The 18,740-nt window shown below is 41.7% G+C and overlaps 1 protein-coding gene across 6 annotated transcripts in view; it reads left to right on the top strand.

The window, feature by feature from the left end:
• The first annotated feature begins 2,928 nt into the window (after positions 1 to 2,928).
• The window catches only part of KIDINS220 (kinase D interacting substrate 220), a 92,353-nt gene continuing 76,541 nt past the window's right edge, over positions 2,929 to 18,740 (top strand). For 4 of the 6 annotated variants that reach the window (XM_060116862.1, XM_060116860.1, XM_060116861.1 and 1 more), the window contains exons 1-4: positions 3,753 to 3,900; positions 10,047 to 10,175; positions 16,926 to 17,024; positions 18,059 to 18,157. In XM_060116862.1, the coding sequence (XP_059972845.1) occupies positions 10,068 to 10,175; positions 16,926 to 17,024; positions 18,059 to 18,157 (306 nt within the window). In that variant the 5' untranslated portion in view covers positions 3,753 to 3,900; positions 10,047 to 10,067. Of the gene's footprint in view, positions 3,005 to 3,233; positions 3,255 to 3,443; positions 3,578 to 3,752; positions 3,901 to 10,046; positions 10,176 to 16,925; positions 17,025 to 18,058; positions 18,158 to 18,740 lie in introns of those variants that run through there. The other 2 variants (XM_060116858.1, XM_060116859.1) reach the window with 2 other exon arrangements.

Raw genomic sequence — 18,740 nt, 5'->3', positions numbered from 1 at the left:
ACAAGGTCCTACTGTATAGCACAGAGAATTATATTGAATATCCTATGATAAACCATAATGGAAAACATTATAAAAAAAGAATGTATATGTATGTATAACTGAATCACTTTGCTGTACAACAGAAATTAACACAACATTGTAAATCAATGATACTTAAAAAAAAGTAATTAAAAAAAAGCAACTTTATTTTTCCTCAGGACAGCTCCTGTAAATGACCCCTGTCTCTTTCTTGTTTCCCAGACAAAATTTCTAATAGGTCTCATAATTTTTGTAATTTTTCTCATTACTCTTGGATCATTGAATATCACCTAGTCACGTTTGGTCATTAAACATTCTCATTTTAGTAATGAAATGCCTGGCTTGGACTACTAATAAAACCCCGAACGTAAGATTTCTCCCGTCCCCAGTTCAGACCTGCAATGGAGGGGGGGACCCTAGCTGATAACCCTATTCCCTGCTCCAGGGCTTCTCCCCTTTCCTGCCATCCTTGAACCTGACCCTTCTCTCATCTTCCATTCAAACGTTTGCCAAAGGAAAGCCTGTTTCTAGTAGCTTCTTTCCAGCCTGAAAGGACAACTTGTACACCGAATATCTTCAGGGTTTTTATCGGGGGAGAAGTGGGGAGGGGATTCAGGTAGTGTGGCTGATGGTCTTAGTGTCTGGGACTCAATGTCCCACTTCTAGACGGGGATTTGCAAAGTCCTTGACTGAGAAGCCCCCAGCTGCGGTGCAGCGGTGCTTGGGACCACCTAAGCTGGAGGACCACTGCTTCCTGTCCCCCGCGCCCCCCCTGCTTTCTGTTATATTCCAATTGTCCCCAAGAGAGGCGTTCTGGTCGTGCTGGTTCACTGCTGCTCAGTGTGGCTCACCCCTGGTGGGCATGAGCCGACCTAAAGCCTCCTGGACTTGCTGTGGAGAGGCTAGCTCACCGAACAGGCGTTGCTTCCTGGAGTTACAGAAATTACCAGGTGAAGCGGCTGGAGGTGGTCACGGTGAGGCGGGCTGGAATGGTGAGGACTGTCACTGTCAGCTCTCTTCTCTTCCATAGGGGAAGCACTTAGGGACTCTCTTCTCTTCCATAGGGGAAGCACTTAGGGACTCAAGACCCCTTCTCCCTGAGCCACCATTTCATAGCTGACACACCTCAGTGAGATCTTGCAGGGCCCCCAGTCTCTGATATGTAATCCACATTTTCCCTTTGTGTCCCCAAGCTCATCCAGAAAGGCTGTCAACAGCCCAGGGGAAGAGTAAATCTCTTGGAGAGTAGCTCAGAAGGTCAAGAAACTCAAAGACAAGGTTTAATGTACAGACAACTTTCTTGGAAGAAGAGCAACCCAGATTTTCCCCAGTACTACGAATCCTGGAAACAAATTTAACCATTGTGGGATGAGTGCAGCTTTTTCACACATGGTAACCCAGAGGTGTCAGGAAGTGTAGGAAGTCTCATCTCATTTTTAATATTTTTGCCCAGGGATTCTTAACCACTTTTGTGTTATAGTCGTTTTTGGCAGACAGGTAAGACCTACGACTGCCTTCTCAGAATGTGTTTAAATAGATACAAATAAAATCAATATGATTAAAAAAGACACCAATAATATTGAAATGCACTCGTTAAAATATTTTAAAAACAACGCCCCACTCCCAAAATAACAAGAACAAAAAAGAAAGCCTTTCAAATGCCTTGCTGACGATTCAGATGGCTCCTTATGATGAGAGCACTGGCTCCCACGCTGGGGCCATAGGTCCCCGTGAAACCACAGATTCCAATTCCCATGTTGCTTTCACAATCAGTGGCTACTAAAAGGCCACCTGCTATACTGTGTAGGTCCTCAAAAACCTACTCGACACTGAAAAGGGATATTCATATCTGCTATCACCGATTTGGACACAATGGGACAAAAACCACGTCTGAGAATGATGTTTCATTGGAATCAGCTGGGAAGATATTTTAAAAATCCCCAACAAGAGTCGAGTTTTGATTTTTAAAAAGATCTACAGATGATTTTGATGTGCCAACTTTGGGCACCATTGAAAAGTGTCTGAAATGGATCACTCTGGCAACTCATGGAAAAAGCCAACAAGGAGTCAACATGTGGCTCCATCAGATGCTGGTGTGGCATGCATGGACAATGAGAGGACTCCCCAAAGCGTGTGACGAAGTCATACATGGTGCTCTTTCTTCCTTCAAGGCTTTCCAAGGCCACACACTGCTCTAAACAGGGTGAGGGAAGCTGGTGTGGAATAAGAACGGAGTGAACCTTATAGTGGGGGAGAGACATGGAAACAGGCTAAATATGCTTTAACACATACTTTTGGAATACCTACTGTGCCCCAGGACTGTGGAGTAAGAAGGTGAATACAGACGATGGATGATGAACTCTGGTTGAGGTCATGCAGAAAGCTACACAAGAGGGGACTGCTTAGGCTGCCTCTTAAAGACAAATAGAATTCACCTGTTGGACTCAGCTAGACAAGAGGCAGGAAAGAATATCCAGGGGAGAGGGAACAACGCTTTGGAAACAAAATGGAGATGAGAGAGAGCATGGCCCAATGTTCCAGGAACTGAACTTGCCAGCCTAGGGTGGGGGCAGGACGGGAGGAGAGTGGTGGACAGGACAATGGCACGAAGTCTGGCAGGGGCCAGCTCCAGAGGAGCCTTGCCTCTTAAGTACTATTTGGGAATCTCTTCTATGGAAATGGAAGGCTGCGGAGGAGTTTAATCAAAGAAGGGACATGATCCCCAGTCTCCTGGGGAGACGGTTAGTGGGGCGCCAGCAGAGGCAGGGAGGGTAGTTGGGGGCTTTTGATATGTAGTCCTGCTGGGGAGCTTCTGAAGCCTTTAAGCAGCTCATGGGTGATGAAAGTGGCTGCAATCAGGCGGTGTGGGCTGACTGGACATTAGGCAGGGGCGGAGGAGGAGGTGCATGACTTCCCAATTCCTGCCTCGTCGGATGGGGCAGGAGGCAGGTCCCCCGACAGTGTCAGGACGGGAGGATCACACCAGGTGTGTGTGTGGGGGGCGGGTGACGAGTCCAGCTTTGAGCTGAACTCTGGAAACATTAACCAGTTTGAAGGGAGGTGAAATCTGAGAGGAGCAGCTAGAGAAATGGGAGGAAAACGAGGAGAATCAGAGTCACAGAAGCCGAGGGAAGGGAACATTTCCAGGAGGGAGTCGCGAGGGAAACTGTGAGTGGAAACGTGGTCAATCACATTTGGCCGCCGGCAGGTCAGAGGTTCCTTCTGCAGAGACCCGGGTAAGGCCGGGCTGCCGGGCTACAGAGGCGGGGGTGAGGAAGCGGAGGAGGCGGTGGGCTCTCTGGGCCGGGAGATTAGATCCCACAGGTGTTCTGGGTTCAGGAGGACGGGATTTCAGCTAGCCTCCATTCGCAGTATGTTTGCAGAGTCGTTTGAAGTTATAATTGCGGTTTATTTCTCTGCATAAGCTTTGATGATAATGGTGAACTGGGATAAGAAACTCGCCATGATATGAAGAGTGACACTGAAGATGAAGAAAATATTGCCTGGAGCGCTTGCCAAAATACGCCAAAATTTGGAGGCCAGAGAGGTGCCGAGGGAGGTAGGGCCGGTTGACTCGCTTTCCTCTCCCTAGCCCGCCTACCCGCCATTGCTCCCGCTGGCGCCGGCAGCCCCACCCAGCCCGCCTCCTTAGGGCTCCCCGGGCAGAAACGGGGCGTGGCTACCCGCCGCCCCGCCCCTCAGCCCGGGTCACGTGATCTGTCAGTTGGCGGAGACGTGGGGGAAAATGGCCGCCGGCTGTGGTGAGGGCTACGCGCTGAAAGCCGAGGTCTCTCCCTTTCTAGTCTTCTGACAGCGCCTGCGGCAAAGTGGGCCCTTTCCGCCCGAGCTGTGGAAGCCGTCCTGGGACCAGGTTCTGAGACGGTCAGTGTGGTGGTCGGCAGGGAGGGGCCGTGGTGGGGTGTGTAGGGGGACGAGGCCGAGCGAGGAGGGAGCGGAGGAAGGGTGAGGCCGGGTGTGGGGAAGGGGCCGTGGCCGGGTGAGGGGGGCGCGAGGCCGAGTGCGTGTGCGGGGTCGAGGGAGGGGAGGGGAGGGGAGGGAGGGGGCGGGGGGCGCCGGTGTCTGGCTTTCCGGGCCGGTCCGCGCTTGCTGGGGCGCCGGGAAGGTCTTGGACTTGCTGTCGCAGGTGGTCAGCCTTTTGAGGGGGTGAGGTGGGGGATGCTAGTGAAACAAGTGTCTTTTGGTTATTTTTTCGGAGCAGCCGCAGGCACACCCACCACCTCGAGAACCCTCTTAGCTGGTACCTCTAGGGCAGGCGTTCGAGGTTTCTTTCCCTGGGCTTCCACGGAGGAGGTGGTTGGTTTTTCTCCCTTTGCTTTCATATTGGGCTCCATTACTCCATTGTCCTGTGCAGGCCGTTATATCAGCAAAATATCAGCAAGCCATTGATTACGACGCTTCCTTGATTTATTTATAGGGAAGCGATTTGTCAGCCAGTAACGTTGGATTATTTTTCTTTAAAATTGTTTTGACACATAGTAAGGTTTAAACCAATGAAGAATATTTTCTTATTAATAACTATTTATGGAGCTATCTTTGCTAGCCGCTAGGGGGCACTGGTTAAAAATGTAGCTTTCTTAGCCTTACCCTCAGAATTCCCATTCAGCCGGCCTGGGGTGTGGCTCAGGAATCATCCCTTCAGATAGGTGACTGTGATACGTTCTGTCACTGTCCCCACTTTGACAACACTGAGGATCAGATATCTAAATTTTTTTAAAGCACCTTAAGAGACCTGATGCAGAGCCAAGGGTGAGAAATGCAGCGTCAAGGTTGTGTTCTTTGTTCTCTAGCTTTACCAGCGTGGAAACTTTCATCAGAATCATTTTGGGGTGCTTGTTAAAATGTCAGTTTCTGCGCCCCAGATCTACTGAATAGGATTCTCTGGGGGAGAAGCCCAAGGAATTTGTGCATTGACAAGCTTCCTGAGTAACTTTAATGCACAAGTTTGAGGATCTTTGTTTTACGCTCTGTGCGAGTGATTTCCAGGTCTGTTTTTCCGAAAACTGGGTGGATTCTCCAGCCCAGGTTTTTTCGAGCACCTCACATTCATCATGCTGGAGTGGTGGGGAAGGAGGGGAAACTAACCAAACAGGAAAGTCCTGACCTTCTCCGGACTTCACTTTTTTTTTGTTAGCGGCACCATCATCCTCTCATCACCTATGCTTGGTATCTATTCATCTTTGCCAGTTCTTTCATTTCTGGTCACATAATTTTTAAAATTTCGACGTTCAGAATCTCTCTTCTGGATATTTTGGTAGGTCAAAGGGTCCAATATGGGGGATTTTATACTGTTCAAGTTCATATCGCTCATTTCTTCTGCATCCCTACCCCCTGTCCCCTCTCCTGTGGGCTCTTCTGGTGGTTGTCTGACTGGTATCCAGGGTTCCGATTCTGGGCCGCATACACTGCTGGGGGAAATTTTTCCTAGGATCATGTGAGTGTGCCATCCCCCTCTTCCTGCTTTTGCTCAGTTTCTCTGCTACTATATTAGTCAGGGCTGTTTAGAAGGCAAGGGACAGAGATTTACTCTTTTACCTCAGGGAAAAGGAGATTTGCAGGACTGACTGAGAATCGGAAAGAAATCGGGATCTAAGGCAGTTCCACCTTCTGTAGATCTCTCAGGGGCCACACTTGTTTTCTCACTTATGAGGAGTCTTCTCTGTTCACATCGTTGGATCCTCTCTCTGCTGACTGGCTGCCTCAAAACTGTATCGTTTTGTTCATGGTCTGTAACGACTGGGTGTCTGGTTTCTAATTTCCAGTTCTAGAGAGAGGAATCTGATTGGCCCAGCTTATCTTTTTGAGCAGTCACGTGTCCTCATATGCTCATCACTGGTTGTGGCTGATGGTAGAGAACATGGCTGTTGAGGGTAGTGGGAGCTACGGGCAGGCAGAGTCCTACAGAAGAGGCATGTTTAGTATACCTATACAGTTACTCAGTTTGGCAGTTGTCTTTGATGTTTCTACTTGCTCTGGACCTGTAATAGGTTCTGGGGACATAAGAACAAAAGAGAGACAGCCCTTATCTTGCAGAGATTACAGATCTAACCACCCTCACTTTCCAGTCTTAGCTCTAACTTTTTACTTACATTCCCTATCCACGCTGTTCATTGTTTCCTGGACATACACTACATAGCCACTCAGCACTCTCTGTGTTCATTCTGTTCCTTTTGCCTGGTATGCCCTTCTTTCATTTCCCACCAGTGGACCCAGTCTTCAAGGATCAACACAAAGTGATACTTCCATGATATTCCAGTAAGAGTAGGAACTTCTCTTCAGAACTCTCATAGGACTTTGGGTTTCTCCAGCAACGTTCTACCTTAAATTATGACTTGATTTATCTGGATACTGCACATTTGCTTTTTGAATTATGTTGGGCAAATTACTTGTGTATGAAACCTGTTTTCTCATCTGTAAAATGAGAGATAATACTTAAGATTATTGGAAAATCAAATAGATCATAGATATAAAAGCATCTCATAAACTATAAGGTGACATGTAAATGCTCTTTTCGTGATGAAGTTCTTTTATGTCTCCTAGTAACGGTAAGCTTGTTGAAGGCTTGATAGGAATCCACTAAAGGCTGTCATGGGCCTTGCACATGATGGTGCCCCGGAAATATCTGCAGAACAGATGAGGTCTGGCCCCCTGGGCTGCCTTCCTTCACCTGATGCCTATTGAGCCTGTCCTTTGTTCCTGGAAACGTGTCAGGCATGGGGGAAACAGTGGTGACCAAACCAGACATGCTTCCTGCCTGGGAACACAGTCACTGCAACGAAGTGCAGGGTATCTTTAAGGAAGACTGAGAAAGGAGGAGGGAGAGAGGAGGCCCTAAGCTGGTCTGGGAGGGGAGTGGGCGGTCAGGGAAACCTCACTGGGGGAAGTGACTTTTAAATTGAGACCTCTAGGCTGTCTGTCGGTGGGTTGGGCATAAGTGTCTGTTGGGATGTCGGGATGATGGAACCTGTTGAAAGGATTCATTTAAGAGGGGGAGCACGGCTAATCAAAAGTGAAGCCTCTGAGGGAGGGATTGGGAGACCTGGCCGTCGAAGAACATAATCTGATTTACTGGGCACACTTGAGATCAAATTCTTGATTTGTTAGAAGCCTGGCTCATGGGAATCATTTTATAACTGTCAGCTGTGGTAGACTTTTCTGTTAAATTAATAAATGTGATTTGATGATCAAATTCAATTCAGGAAACATTTAACAATTCTTTAATATGCACAAGAAACTGTTTTAGGCGCTTCTGAATTTGTGAAGGTAAGACTTGTGAAGTTCCTCCCGTTAAGAAAGCAGCCGCATAGCATAGCACAGGGAGATCAGCTCGGTGCTTTGTGACCACCTAGAGGGGTGGGATAGGGAGGGTGGGAGGGAGGGAGACGCAAGAGGGAAGAGATATGGGAACATATGTATATGTATAACTGATTCACTTTGTTATAAAGCAGAAACTAACACACCATTGTAAAGCAATTATACTCCAATAAAGATCTTAAAAAAAAAGAAACTTAACAGTAAAGAAGGGATGGGTGGATGAATGCAGAGATTACCAGAATTCCAGGCGTGTAATGCTGAACGATCAGCAAAGCCTGCTCTAATATTTCCCCCTAAGTACACAAAGTAGAGGATCGTAATGAACCCTCGTGTGCCCATCCCCCAACTTCAGCCAACCAATTTTATTTCAGCCATTTCTCTCTTCCTCCAGTCACCTCTTTTCTCCTCCAGTACTTTAAAGAGCCCTAAGTCTCCATAGGGCAGAAACAATGTATTATTCAACTTGTCAGTGACAACCTGAAGCATTGTAAATGACAGACTTCCAACAGACTACTGTTAGAGCGAACTGTTATTCAATTATGGCTGTGTAGAATTGCATTTTCTCAGAACTGTATGACAAACGTAGATCACCTTTCCTTAATAGATTCGTTTAAAGAATATCCTTCAGGTGGCTTAAGGCAAGGCAGCTTCAATTTTTTTTTTTTTTTTTTACTATTACCATTTTCTGCTTAATCTTAGTCTAAAGGGATCTAAGTCTGAAGTCTTTTAATATTAGTCACAATCTATGAGTGATAACTTTTAAAGTTTTATGTATCTCAAGGTGATACACATACCATCCACATAACAGGTTGGAGGAGAGAGGTAACAAGATTTGAAAATCTTAAGAGTTTCAATTTTTTTTTCTTTTTAACAACTGAGGTCAATGTCTATAACTACTTTTCTTTACTATGCTCATTCCAGTCTTGTGTGATATTACAGTGAGGAAAAATATTTGATCTAAATAAGGGCTTTGTCAGACATCTGCATGTGTGTTTAAAATTTTTATTTTAAAGTAATTGCAAACTTACAGAAGACTTATAAGAGTAGTACAAAGAACTCTATTTTACACCTTAACCAGATTCACCAGGTGTAACATTAAAATTTAGGGTGCACATATCCTCTGTAATTATAAAATATTCCTGTTAATTACGTAACCATTTAATGATGATATACCAAGCCTTTCCTTAGTTGCTGAGGATGAAAAGGTAAGACACGATCTTGTTTTCAAGGATTTCAAAGTAAATTAATAATTGTGATATGTTATTATAAGTAATACTGCAGATATGCATGACATGTAGGTGTACTGGGTGAAACTGACCAGGGCGGGGCAGGAGGTCCCAGAGGAGGATCCCCCGGAGGTGGGATTTGAAGGAATGTTTCCGTTTGTTAGAAAGTTAAAGATGGGTGAAGAATTCCAGGTGGGTGGATCAGTGTAGGCATGCTCATTCGTTCTTAGATATTGGTGTCTGCTGTGTGCCAGGCACTGTTCTACATGCTGGGGATTCAGCATTAAACAAAACAGGAGTAGTCTCTACTCTCGTTGAGCTGCATTTTGGAGGTGGGGTGGACAATGAGGAGGCAGAAAAACCCAAAAACCAAAACACAAAGGTTTCTTGAGTGATGCTCAGTGCCGCGTGGAAAAGTAAGGCAGGGTGGTGTAATGAGGAACGCTAGTGGGGGTGATGGCTGTTTCGTACACAGTGGTCAGGGACGCTCTGATCAGGTGACATTTGAACAGAAACCCTGGCTAGCCCGAGCAAAATGAAGGCGAAAGAGAGTGGTAGATAAGCTCAGGGACATGGAGAGGGGCTGGAATAGGTCAAGCAGGGCCTTTGGGGCTGTGATAAGGAATTGGGGTTTTCATTTCGAGTGAGAGGACAACTGTTGGGGAGTTTTGAGCACAGGATCGCCAAGATGCAGCTCAGTGATTTAGGAGTGGTGTTGCAAATGCAGGGAGCAAACTGAGCAAAGGCAGGTGTGTGGAGCATGTTAGAGATACAGGTACAGGGGCTGCACCAGGACCTACTTGTCGGAACCTCTGAGGGAAGGGCCCAGGCATCTGTGTTCTACAAGCTCTGGGTGATTCTGATGTATATTATGATTTAAGAAGCTCTGGTCCAACTTACATTTTCAAAAGATGACCTGGTTGCCTTGTGGAGGATAGACTGTGGGGAAGGCAAAATGGAGGAAGGGAGAGCAGTTGGGATCTAGGTGAGAGGTCACGGTGGCTGGACCAGGGTGGTTGTGATGGAGGTGGTGAGTGGTGACCAGATGTGAAATACATTTTATAGGTGGAACCAAAGGATTTGCTAATAGATTGAATGTAGAGTGTAAAGGGACGAGATAAGTCATGGATAATTCCAAGGTTTTGACCTTGGAAGAATGGAGCTGGAGTGGCCGTTGACTGAGATGGAGAACGTGGCAGGAGAGGGAGTGGAGCGCTTCCTTTTATTTGTGGGTGGTGGTGAGGAGGAGGGTTTGGGGGTTGGGTCTGGAGTTTGGGGTTTGGATGAGTTAAGAGAGAGATGAGTGTGAGTCTTGGGAAGAGGGGGGTGGGCACTTTGAGAGCTGAGCTATGGGGCCTTGTTTTTACTCCTGCCCATGGAGGTATATTTGTACAAGTTTAAGGTTAAGAAAGTAATATAGTTAGTAGTAACTTTTTTTTCCTAATCCCAAATTATGATCTGATTTAACAGGTATTGTAGCTTTCTGTGAAAATGTCGGTTCTCATATCACAGAGCGTAATAAATTACGTAGAAGAAGAAAACATTCCTGCTTTGAAAGCTCTTCTTGAAAAATGCAAGGATGTAGATGAGAGAAATGAGGTAAGACCAAGTTTCTAAAATTACATTCTTCTTACAAATATTTGTTGACTACCCACTATGTACGAGGCACTGTGCTAAGGATAAAGGTAAGTAAGAAATTTGTAGTTCTCACCCTCAGTAATGATATAATTTCTTATAGTTAAAAGTGCTTTGAATTCTGTATTGTTGGAATACATTTGAACTTATATAAATGATTGAATATTGAATTTATGCTTTATGATTGAGACTTATGTTTGGCTTTTTTCCAGATAGAACAGTCACCCTTCAAGAAGTTTAATTACTGAAATCAAAAGTGTTTCTAGGAAACTTTAGAAGAGCTTCTAAACCCAATCTTCTTTTAAGTAGATTAACCAAAAAACAAAAAAGAAAAAAAAAAGATTAACGAGACAAAATTAGGACTTTCTGAAATATTTTCTTTCCTGGAGCCTCAGCCCTCTTCCTGAGTTGTTCATTCCACACGCCTTGGAATTTTAAAGACTTACATCTTTAAGAGACAGTTAAATAGGTCGTATGTTATGTTTAATAAGACAGGGAAGTATATATTGATCATTTTCATTAACTCGTATTAGATATTTCTATTCAACAATACAAGCAAATAAAATGTTGATTATTTTATTGTGAACAGCCAAGCTGCAACATTTTAGGGACTAATAAACTTATTGTATGAATTTTTTAAGTGGCAAAATATGTATATTTTATAAAACTTAAGAAAAATAATCCTTTTTCTTAGGACTGTATTTCAATACAGTGTAATTTTTTTTTTTTTTGGCCAGTGAATAAGATGAACATGGACTGATTTTAGTTATACACAAATGTATATATATATGTATATGTGTATATGTGTGCACATATATGTATCTGTATGTGTAGACATGCAGAGTTGTATTTATGATTTTTTTTTACAGTGGGAAAAAAACATAAAATTTACCATCTTAACCATTTTTAAGTGTACAGTTCAGTGGTGTTCAGTAGTGTTAAGTAATTCACATGTTGTGAAATATTTCTCGAACTTTTTCAAATCTGAAACTCCGTATCTATTATACAACTCCCTATTCCCCCTACCCCGACCCCAGCCCCTGGTAACCACCATTATACTTTCTGTCTTTATGAATTTGACTACTCTAGGTACTTCATAGAAGTGGAACTGTACAGTGTTTGTCTTTTTGTGACTTGGCTTATTTCATTTAGTGTAATATCCTCTAGGTTCATCCATGTCGTAGCATGTGACAAGATTTCCTTCCTTATTAAAGCTGAATAATATTCCATTATATGTATGCACCACGGTGTGTTTATCCACTTATCCATTGATAGACAGTTGGGTTGTTTCCTCCTCTTTGCTGTTGGGGATCCTGCTGCTATGAACATGGGTATGCAAATATTATAAATGTTTTGAAAGCTGCTGAATCAACAGTTATTACTTTATTATTATTATTATTTTTGATATGGGGTACCTAATTTTATTAAATGTTAGCTCTCATTAAAGAAATCGTGATATAAAATTTTTGTTATTGCAATACAGTGATGATAGCTAATGTTTTTATTGACTATGCAGATATGGTAATGGTTCTGTATATTTAGCTCATTTAATTTGCATAGAAACTCCAAAAAAATTATACTCTTATTTATCTTGACTTACAGATAAATGACTTAATCCTTCAGTTTCCTATCCAAGATATTACCTGGTGAAATCCAAATTGAACCCATTCTGTTTGACTTCAAACAAGCTATGATCTGTTTATGCTCTTTTGTCTTTGAGTTTTAAGCATAAGTTCATCTAATGATAATGTCTATATCTTCAATGTTTCTATATTGAACAAACTATATTTTGGTTAGTTGACATCATTATTCCCTTCTATGATTTTGAATAGTCAATAATTGTTATGCATAAATGAGATAAAATTAATAAATGGAGATTGTTCATTGTTACAAAAGAACTGCTTATAGAAGTAGTCATTAGCATATATTAGCATATTTGGAATAATAAAATGATAGTTTAAAAAGATTAAGTTTTACTTCATAGACAGTTTCTTTAGGAATACTGAGAAAATAGCTTCACTTGGAAGGAGAAAAATAGCACATAATAAGCATAAACTTAAATTAATCTTACAAAGAATGAAGTGTATTTGGTATAGAGCTTAACTTGTCATCATGCATGCAGTAGCATTTACTGGTTATTAGTGACATTTACATCTAGTTTAGTATTCTATAAATTAAAATTGGATTTTTAAAATAATACTTTGAAGCAACCTGGGATTTTTACATTATGGCTTAATGTGAAGGTTGTGGAGAAAGTAGCTTTTTTCTCAAGGCCTTTTTTAGCATTTTGCTTCTACAGCTTCTGATTAAATTTAATTTTTATAGAATTCTAAAAAGTTGGTTAGACCTTCTTCCCTCTTTCTTGCCTTTAAAAAGTGAAGTACTTAATTACCTCATGTTAATATGTTTGGTTATCAGTTTTCAAAAAGTTTCTTAAATGTTACATCAATAAAATAAAATAATGTGGGGAAAATTGCCTGATGCTGTGCTTAGCATATGATGGGCTGCAATTAATAAATGCTAATTTCTGGGCTTCCCTGGTGGCGCAGTGGTTGAGAGTCCGCCTGCCGATGCAGGGGACACGGGTTCGTGCCCCGGTAAGGGAAGATCCCACATGCCGCGGAGCGGCTGGGCCCGTGAGCCATGGCCGCTAAGCCTGCGCGTCCGGAGCCTGTGCTCCGCAACGGGAGAGGCCACAACAGTGAGAGGCCCACGTACAGCAATCAATCAATCAATCAATCAATCAATCAATCAATAAATGCTAATTTCCTTCCTTTTTTTCTTTCTACTTTATTTGTAAACTAGATAAATCTCCTGGCCTCTGAATGTTCTCAATGATGGCAAGTCTTTGCCCTTTGTAGATCAGTGAAGGGCTTTAATTTAACTTTATTTTTGAAAAGAGCACTCTCAGCTCTCCTTGATACAAGGATATAGTGTTGAGGTTGGACACTATTCCCTGTCTAAGAAAATGAAACAGGGCTCTAAATTCAGGAGGTGAATTTTGTTACGTGCTTACAAATGTAGACCCTGAAGGAAGCTTCAAAGGAGAATTAAAAAATGTTCTAGTTTCACTACAATTATTGGAAGATGTATTGATCCTGCAAAGGTGACTGCTTTAAAGGGCAGTGGTTATCTAGGTCCAGTACACCTGAATAAATAGAAGTGGGACTACCTAGGAATTGGGAAGAGCAGAAAGATGCTGAATAGGAAGTGTTTTTTTTTTTTTTTTCCTTTTTGCGGTATGCGGGCCTCTCACTGTTGTGGCCTCTCCCGTTGCGGAGCACAGGCTCCGGATGCGCAGGCCCAGCGGCCATGGCTCACGGGCCCAGCCGCTCTGCGGCATATGGGATCCTCCCAGATCGGGGCACGAACCCGTATCCCCTGCATCGGCAGGCGGACTCTCAACCACTGCGCCACCAGGGAGGCCCTAGGAGGTGTTTTTGCATTGTAGCTTCTGGGAAGCTGAGATAAAATATGGTAGCTGTTGTGCGGAACCTTAGTTGGCCCGCAGTGTTCTGTTTTGGTGTTTTGGTTTGAGGTCATTATCAATAGAGTATTATATGAGTTATGTGATCCTGTACTTTTTGGAAAGAAATGGGTTTGGAGTTTGCTGGGATGTGTATGTGGGGTTAGGTAGGGAAGGGCCCTTTAGTGATTCATATTGAAGTGAAAGAGTAAAGTCGTCGTGACCGTTTCTAAGTCACTCTGTCTCCACAACTGTAGTTACTAGATTGGCTAAGCAAGAACTAGTAGAATAAATATGTTTTGTGATAAGGTGCAACTTATAAGGCAAATATCCTTCTACCTTAAGGGACTTAATAAAACTTAATGGCAGTCTTTCCTGAAAATCACTTATCTATTTGGATAGTGTAGCTATAAAAGGTTAAAGATTGCTTTGGACTGCATGTAACAGCTCCCCAAATAGTGGCTTAATCAAATTAAGATCTTATTTTTCTCATGTAATGACAAGCTGGAGGAGCCATTCCAAGGCTGATATGATGGCGTCAGGATCTCTTCCCAGGCTCCTCTGCCCTTCTGGCCACTCCTCTCTGTGTGCTTGTTACTTCACATCAGCTGTCTTGATACAACTGCAGCATTGTGTCCACATATCAGACAAGAAGGAAAAGGGAACGGGCCAGCCGAGTTAGTCTAATTACTGAGCCTTCCTGGGAGACCTAGCCAGAGTGGTGCTATGGATTATTTCCAACTGCGAGTAAGGCTGAACAATGTAGGTGTTTTTAGCTGAGCATGCTGCCACCCCCAACAAAATCCTGTCGCTCTAGATACTGGGTAGACAACTAATAGTTTCTGCAAGAGAAAGTTATGACTATTCAAGTCTTTCATTTGTCTTGTTTCTAGTTAATCACGTTTATACCATCTGTCTTATTTTTTTTTTTTTTTTTTTTTCGGTATGCAGGCCTCTCACTGTTGTGGCCTCTCCCGTTGCGGAGCACAGGCTCCGGACGCGCAGGCTCAGCGGCCATGGCTCACGGGCCCAGCCGCTCCGCGGCACATGGGATCCTCCCAGACCGGGGCACGAACCCGTATCCCCTGCATCGGCAGGCGGACTCTCAACCACTGCGCCACCAGGGAGGCCCCCATCTGTCTTATTTGTGTTATGGATTTTCATACACATCTAACTTATTTTTTCCCTCATACTCTAAGAGCACCTGTCTTTGTGAACTATCTGAAATGTGACTGTGACCCGAGAAACTAAACAGAAAGCTCCTGAGTCTTTGGAATTACAATTTTGAAAACTGATGTACAAGTTATATATCCTTAGGGCCATAGATTCAATTAGTTGGCTTTAATTTATATATTATACCATTGATTTTGATATTTCACTTTTTATCCCAGTTAATCTAATCAGAAGGGAGAAACATGCTGTAGAAAGTAACTCAAAGACATTAGAGCTCACAGAGGCAAGCCTGGTGTAATAATTGATGTCTGTAGGTATGACTCAGAATCATAAACATAGTGTTTAAGTTAATCTGTTTAACAAGTAGCAGTGTGTGTATTACTTTTTAGAAAAGTGGTAATCATAAAAGTTATAATCAAATTTAATATTTAAAGGATAAACTTTTTCACCTGGAAAATCTATTTATGCATCTATTTATGCATCTCATTCCCTAATGACCCTGGTTGAATGACAGGTGACTACCACATGTAATTTAATATCCATCATTATATGAGTGTCTGTATTTAATTTGATTTACTTTTGTACTTTAACTCAGTATTTGTGTTTCTCTTTACTTGTATTCTTATAGTAGCATCTGTTGTATATTGCCTGTTACTATAATTATTTCCATGTTTGTATGTTGCCGGTAGTGGATTTTTAAATTCTTTCAGACTTCGTTCACTCATTTACTCAATTAAATATTTGAGTACCTGTCTGGCAGTCACTTTCCCTCACGCTGGGGGTGTACAGTTCTAAACAAACAAAACAGACATGCTTCCCACCCTCTGGGAGTTTAGGGCCTTTAGAGGAGACACAATAATCAGTTGTTAATCACACAAATAAATGTGTAATTATAAACAAGGATTAGTATAGTAAATGAAATTAGAGGGGGTTAGCAAGGCTTCCCTAAGGGGTTGATGTTTGACCCAAGAGCTGCCTGGTGGGTGGTGGTTAACTGGGTGGGGTAGAGGGAAGACTTTGTCTGAGGGTCCCGAGGTGGGAAAGAGCTTGAGGGCACATTGGTGGGGAGGGAATGGCCTGGCACAGGTTTCGAGGTAGGCCTGCTGTCCTCTCTGCATCCTTAGACCACAGGCCACGTAAGGATTTTGGTTCTCATCCAAAAGAGCAGTAGGAAACCATTGAGGGTTTTAAGCAGTGGAATGTTGTCAGATTAGCATTTAAAAAAAATCACTGATGTTTCTCCCCCCACTGATACACATTCAGTAAGTAGGTGCTTAGATAAATATTCCTCTAGTTGAACTTAGTTTTTGGTGTAATTTTCGTGTACCATAGTATGTTTCAGCACCTTTAACCCAGTGCTTCTAACCTGTTTGCTATCACGGCATGTACAGAAAATGATAATGTGTCTGCTGCACTTGCAATAGCCGAGGCTTGCTGCTGGAGGGAACCTGTCCCAGGATCTCGCTGCCCAGGCCCTGCTCTGCTATCTCAGGGCTGGGGAGCACTGTGTCTTATGCTGTGACTCATTCTAGGCACAGGCTGGGCAGCTCTGATGTAGCTAGTAGGGGCTTTAGTTTAATGAATTAAGGTTATAAGGGAAGGCTTAAAAAAACTACGTAATATATACAGCACCTGTATTGTTTTTATTTATTGCTTTATTTTCTTCCCTCTAGTCCTGATAAAACATCTTATACATACAGTAAAACCACCTTCTATATCATATTCTAACTGTATTGGTAGAGAATTTGGTTACCACAGATATCCTAAGATTTTTATATACATTGTGATAATTACGTTTCAGTGCCTAGTATTATTCATGCTTACTTATTTTGAATAAAATTGCAGTGCCAAAAACAGATTGCTAATGCTGTCATAAAAAAAGTCTCATTTTCTCTTTGACTTTTACATTATTAGTAATCTGAAAACTTAAGAATTCAGAGGTGTTTCTAAATTAATGAAATACTGTAAATAGCGCTTAACATAACATCAGGAAAAAGTAAGTGTGCTATAATTAACTGGTATTTCAACTAAAGTACAGCATCTTGACAAGTTCTCTGTGTCTTTTATATCTCCAGTGTGGCCAGACTCCATTGATGATAGCTGCTGAACAAGGCAATCTGGAAATAGTGAAAGAATTAATTAAGAATGGAGCTAATTGCAATCTGGAAGATTTGGTATATATTGAAATAATTTACTCATTTGTCTTTTTCTTTTCCTTAACTTTGCTTTTAAGAAATGATTCAAAAATAATAGATTATAGATTGTACTTCTTCTGTATCTCAACTTTGCCTAGTAATATGCTAACTCAATTCTTTAAAAGGGGTAATAACAGGAGAGAAATTTTTACTTTCAGTGAAAGTTCTCAGCTCTTCAGGTTTTTTTATGTATAGATGGCACTGGTTGAATAGGGAGCACGTATACTTAAAATTAAATGCCTGCCTAGAAGATATGTATGAGTCATATTGTGAAGTAACTCCCCATAATGGTATCTTATTATTATAAATATCACATATGATAAGCCAGAAAGATGTGGGCCCTTCTGATATCGTTTATGAGGGATAAATCACTATTCCAAGAGACTTACTTTCTCTGTTTCCCAGGAATTATTTTTCAGGGTCACACAGCTACATCTGTTTTTCTGTTTGTTTTTATGATTCAAATTGATGATATTAAATTGGTGATTTTAATTGAGTGATCATTTGAATTAAATTATAGTACACTCATGGATAAAAGTTAGGATAGGATACTTGTAGGCTTTATTTAAAAAAATAAAGAATAGTTCTTTATAATATAGTTTCTAAACTCATCATATGGGATCTCTTTAATAGTTTGTAAATGTGCTCTTAAATCTGATTGCAGGCTCTTTAATTTCAATTTATAGCAATGGTTGCCTAACCACAAGGGTTAGCTTTGAGGTTTTGATAGTCATCTTTTCTCCTTTTTAAAAAACACAGTATGTGATTAGAAGTCCAGTGAAAAGACTGAACAAGCAGTTGTGAAACTGTGTTTACACCATTGTAGTCATACAGGTAGACAGATAAATTCTTAACAGAGCTTATGCTTCAGTGTAATTTCAGAGTAGTTTAGAGTGGGTCAGATCATGTCAATTTGGTATGATCATCTGGTATGTAAATTCACATTTATTTTTCCTCACTTTGGAATGTTATTTTTGGTTTTGAAATGATAACATTTGTGTCTGTGTGTCAAGGATAACTGGACAGCACTTATATCAGCGTCAAAAGAAGGGCACCTGCACATTGTGGAAGAACTGCTTAAATGCGGGGCTAACCTGGAGCACCGTGACATGGTATGGACATTCTTTATCCATTGTTAATCAGCTGGAATCTTATCAGCAGTAATGGATATGTGTTAAGTCTTGTATTTTTATGTGTGAGGTGATACTATAATAATTTTTTTAGGATTTGGGATTGGGCATTGAAATGACCCTCAAGAATGTTTTAAAACCCGGTGATACAATGCACCTCCTTTAGAATATTCTTAGTCATTATTTTCTGTTTATTTCAGAATTTTAATTCTGAAATGTTGTTAAAACAACTTATTACCCTTTATAATGTATCAGTTTTAGAACTCATGAGAGAGTTGTTCCCTTTAAGGAGAACTTTAAGAGAGACATAATATAGTTTTAAAAATATTTTCAGTTGTTTAAAGTCATGATTTTCAGAATAATATTTATAAACTTATTTTCAAAATGTGATTGTGTTCCTAATGCCATCTGTACACATTACAAGTTTGACAAGATATGATTCTTAATTATCTCAGCTCTTATTTGATCTTGGCATCTGCTTAAAGCATAAAGGTGAAGAAAGGGATCATTTCTGGCTTATTTATTCTGCAAAATGTTCAGCCTTTTCAAAGATTAATTTTAACAG

This window comes from Mesoplodon densirostris, chromosome 14 (genome assembly GCF_025265405.1).
Source record: "Mesoplodon densirostris isolate mMesDen1 chromosome 14, mMesDen1 primary haplotype, whole genome shotgun sequence".
NCBI classification, from domain to species: Eukaryota; Metazoa; Chordata; class Mammalia; order Artiodactyla; family Ziphiidae; genus Mesoplodon; species Mesoplodon densirostris.
This window is presented reverse-complemented; position numbering and strand designations above follow the sequence as displayed.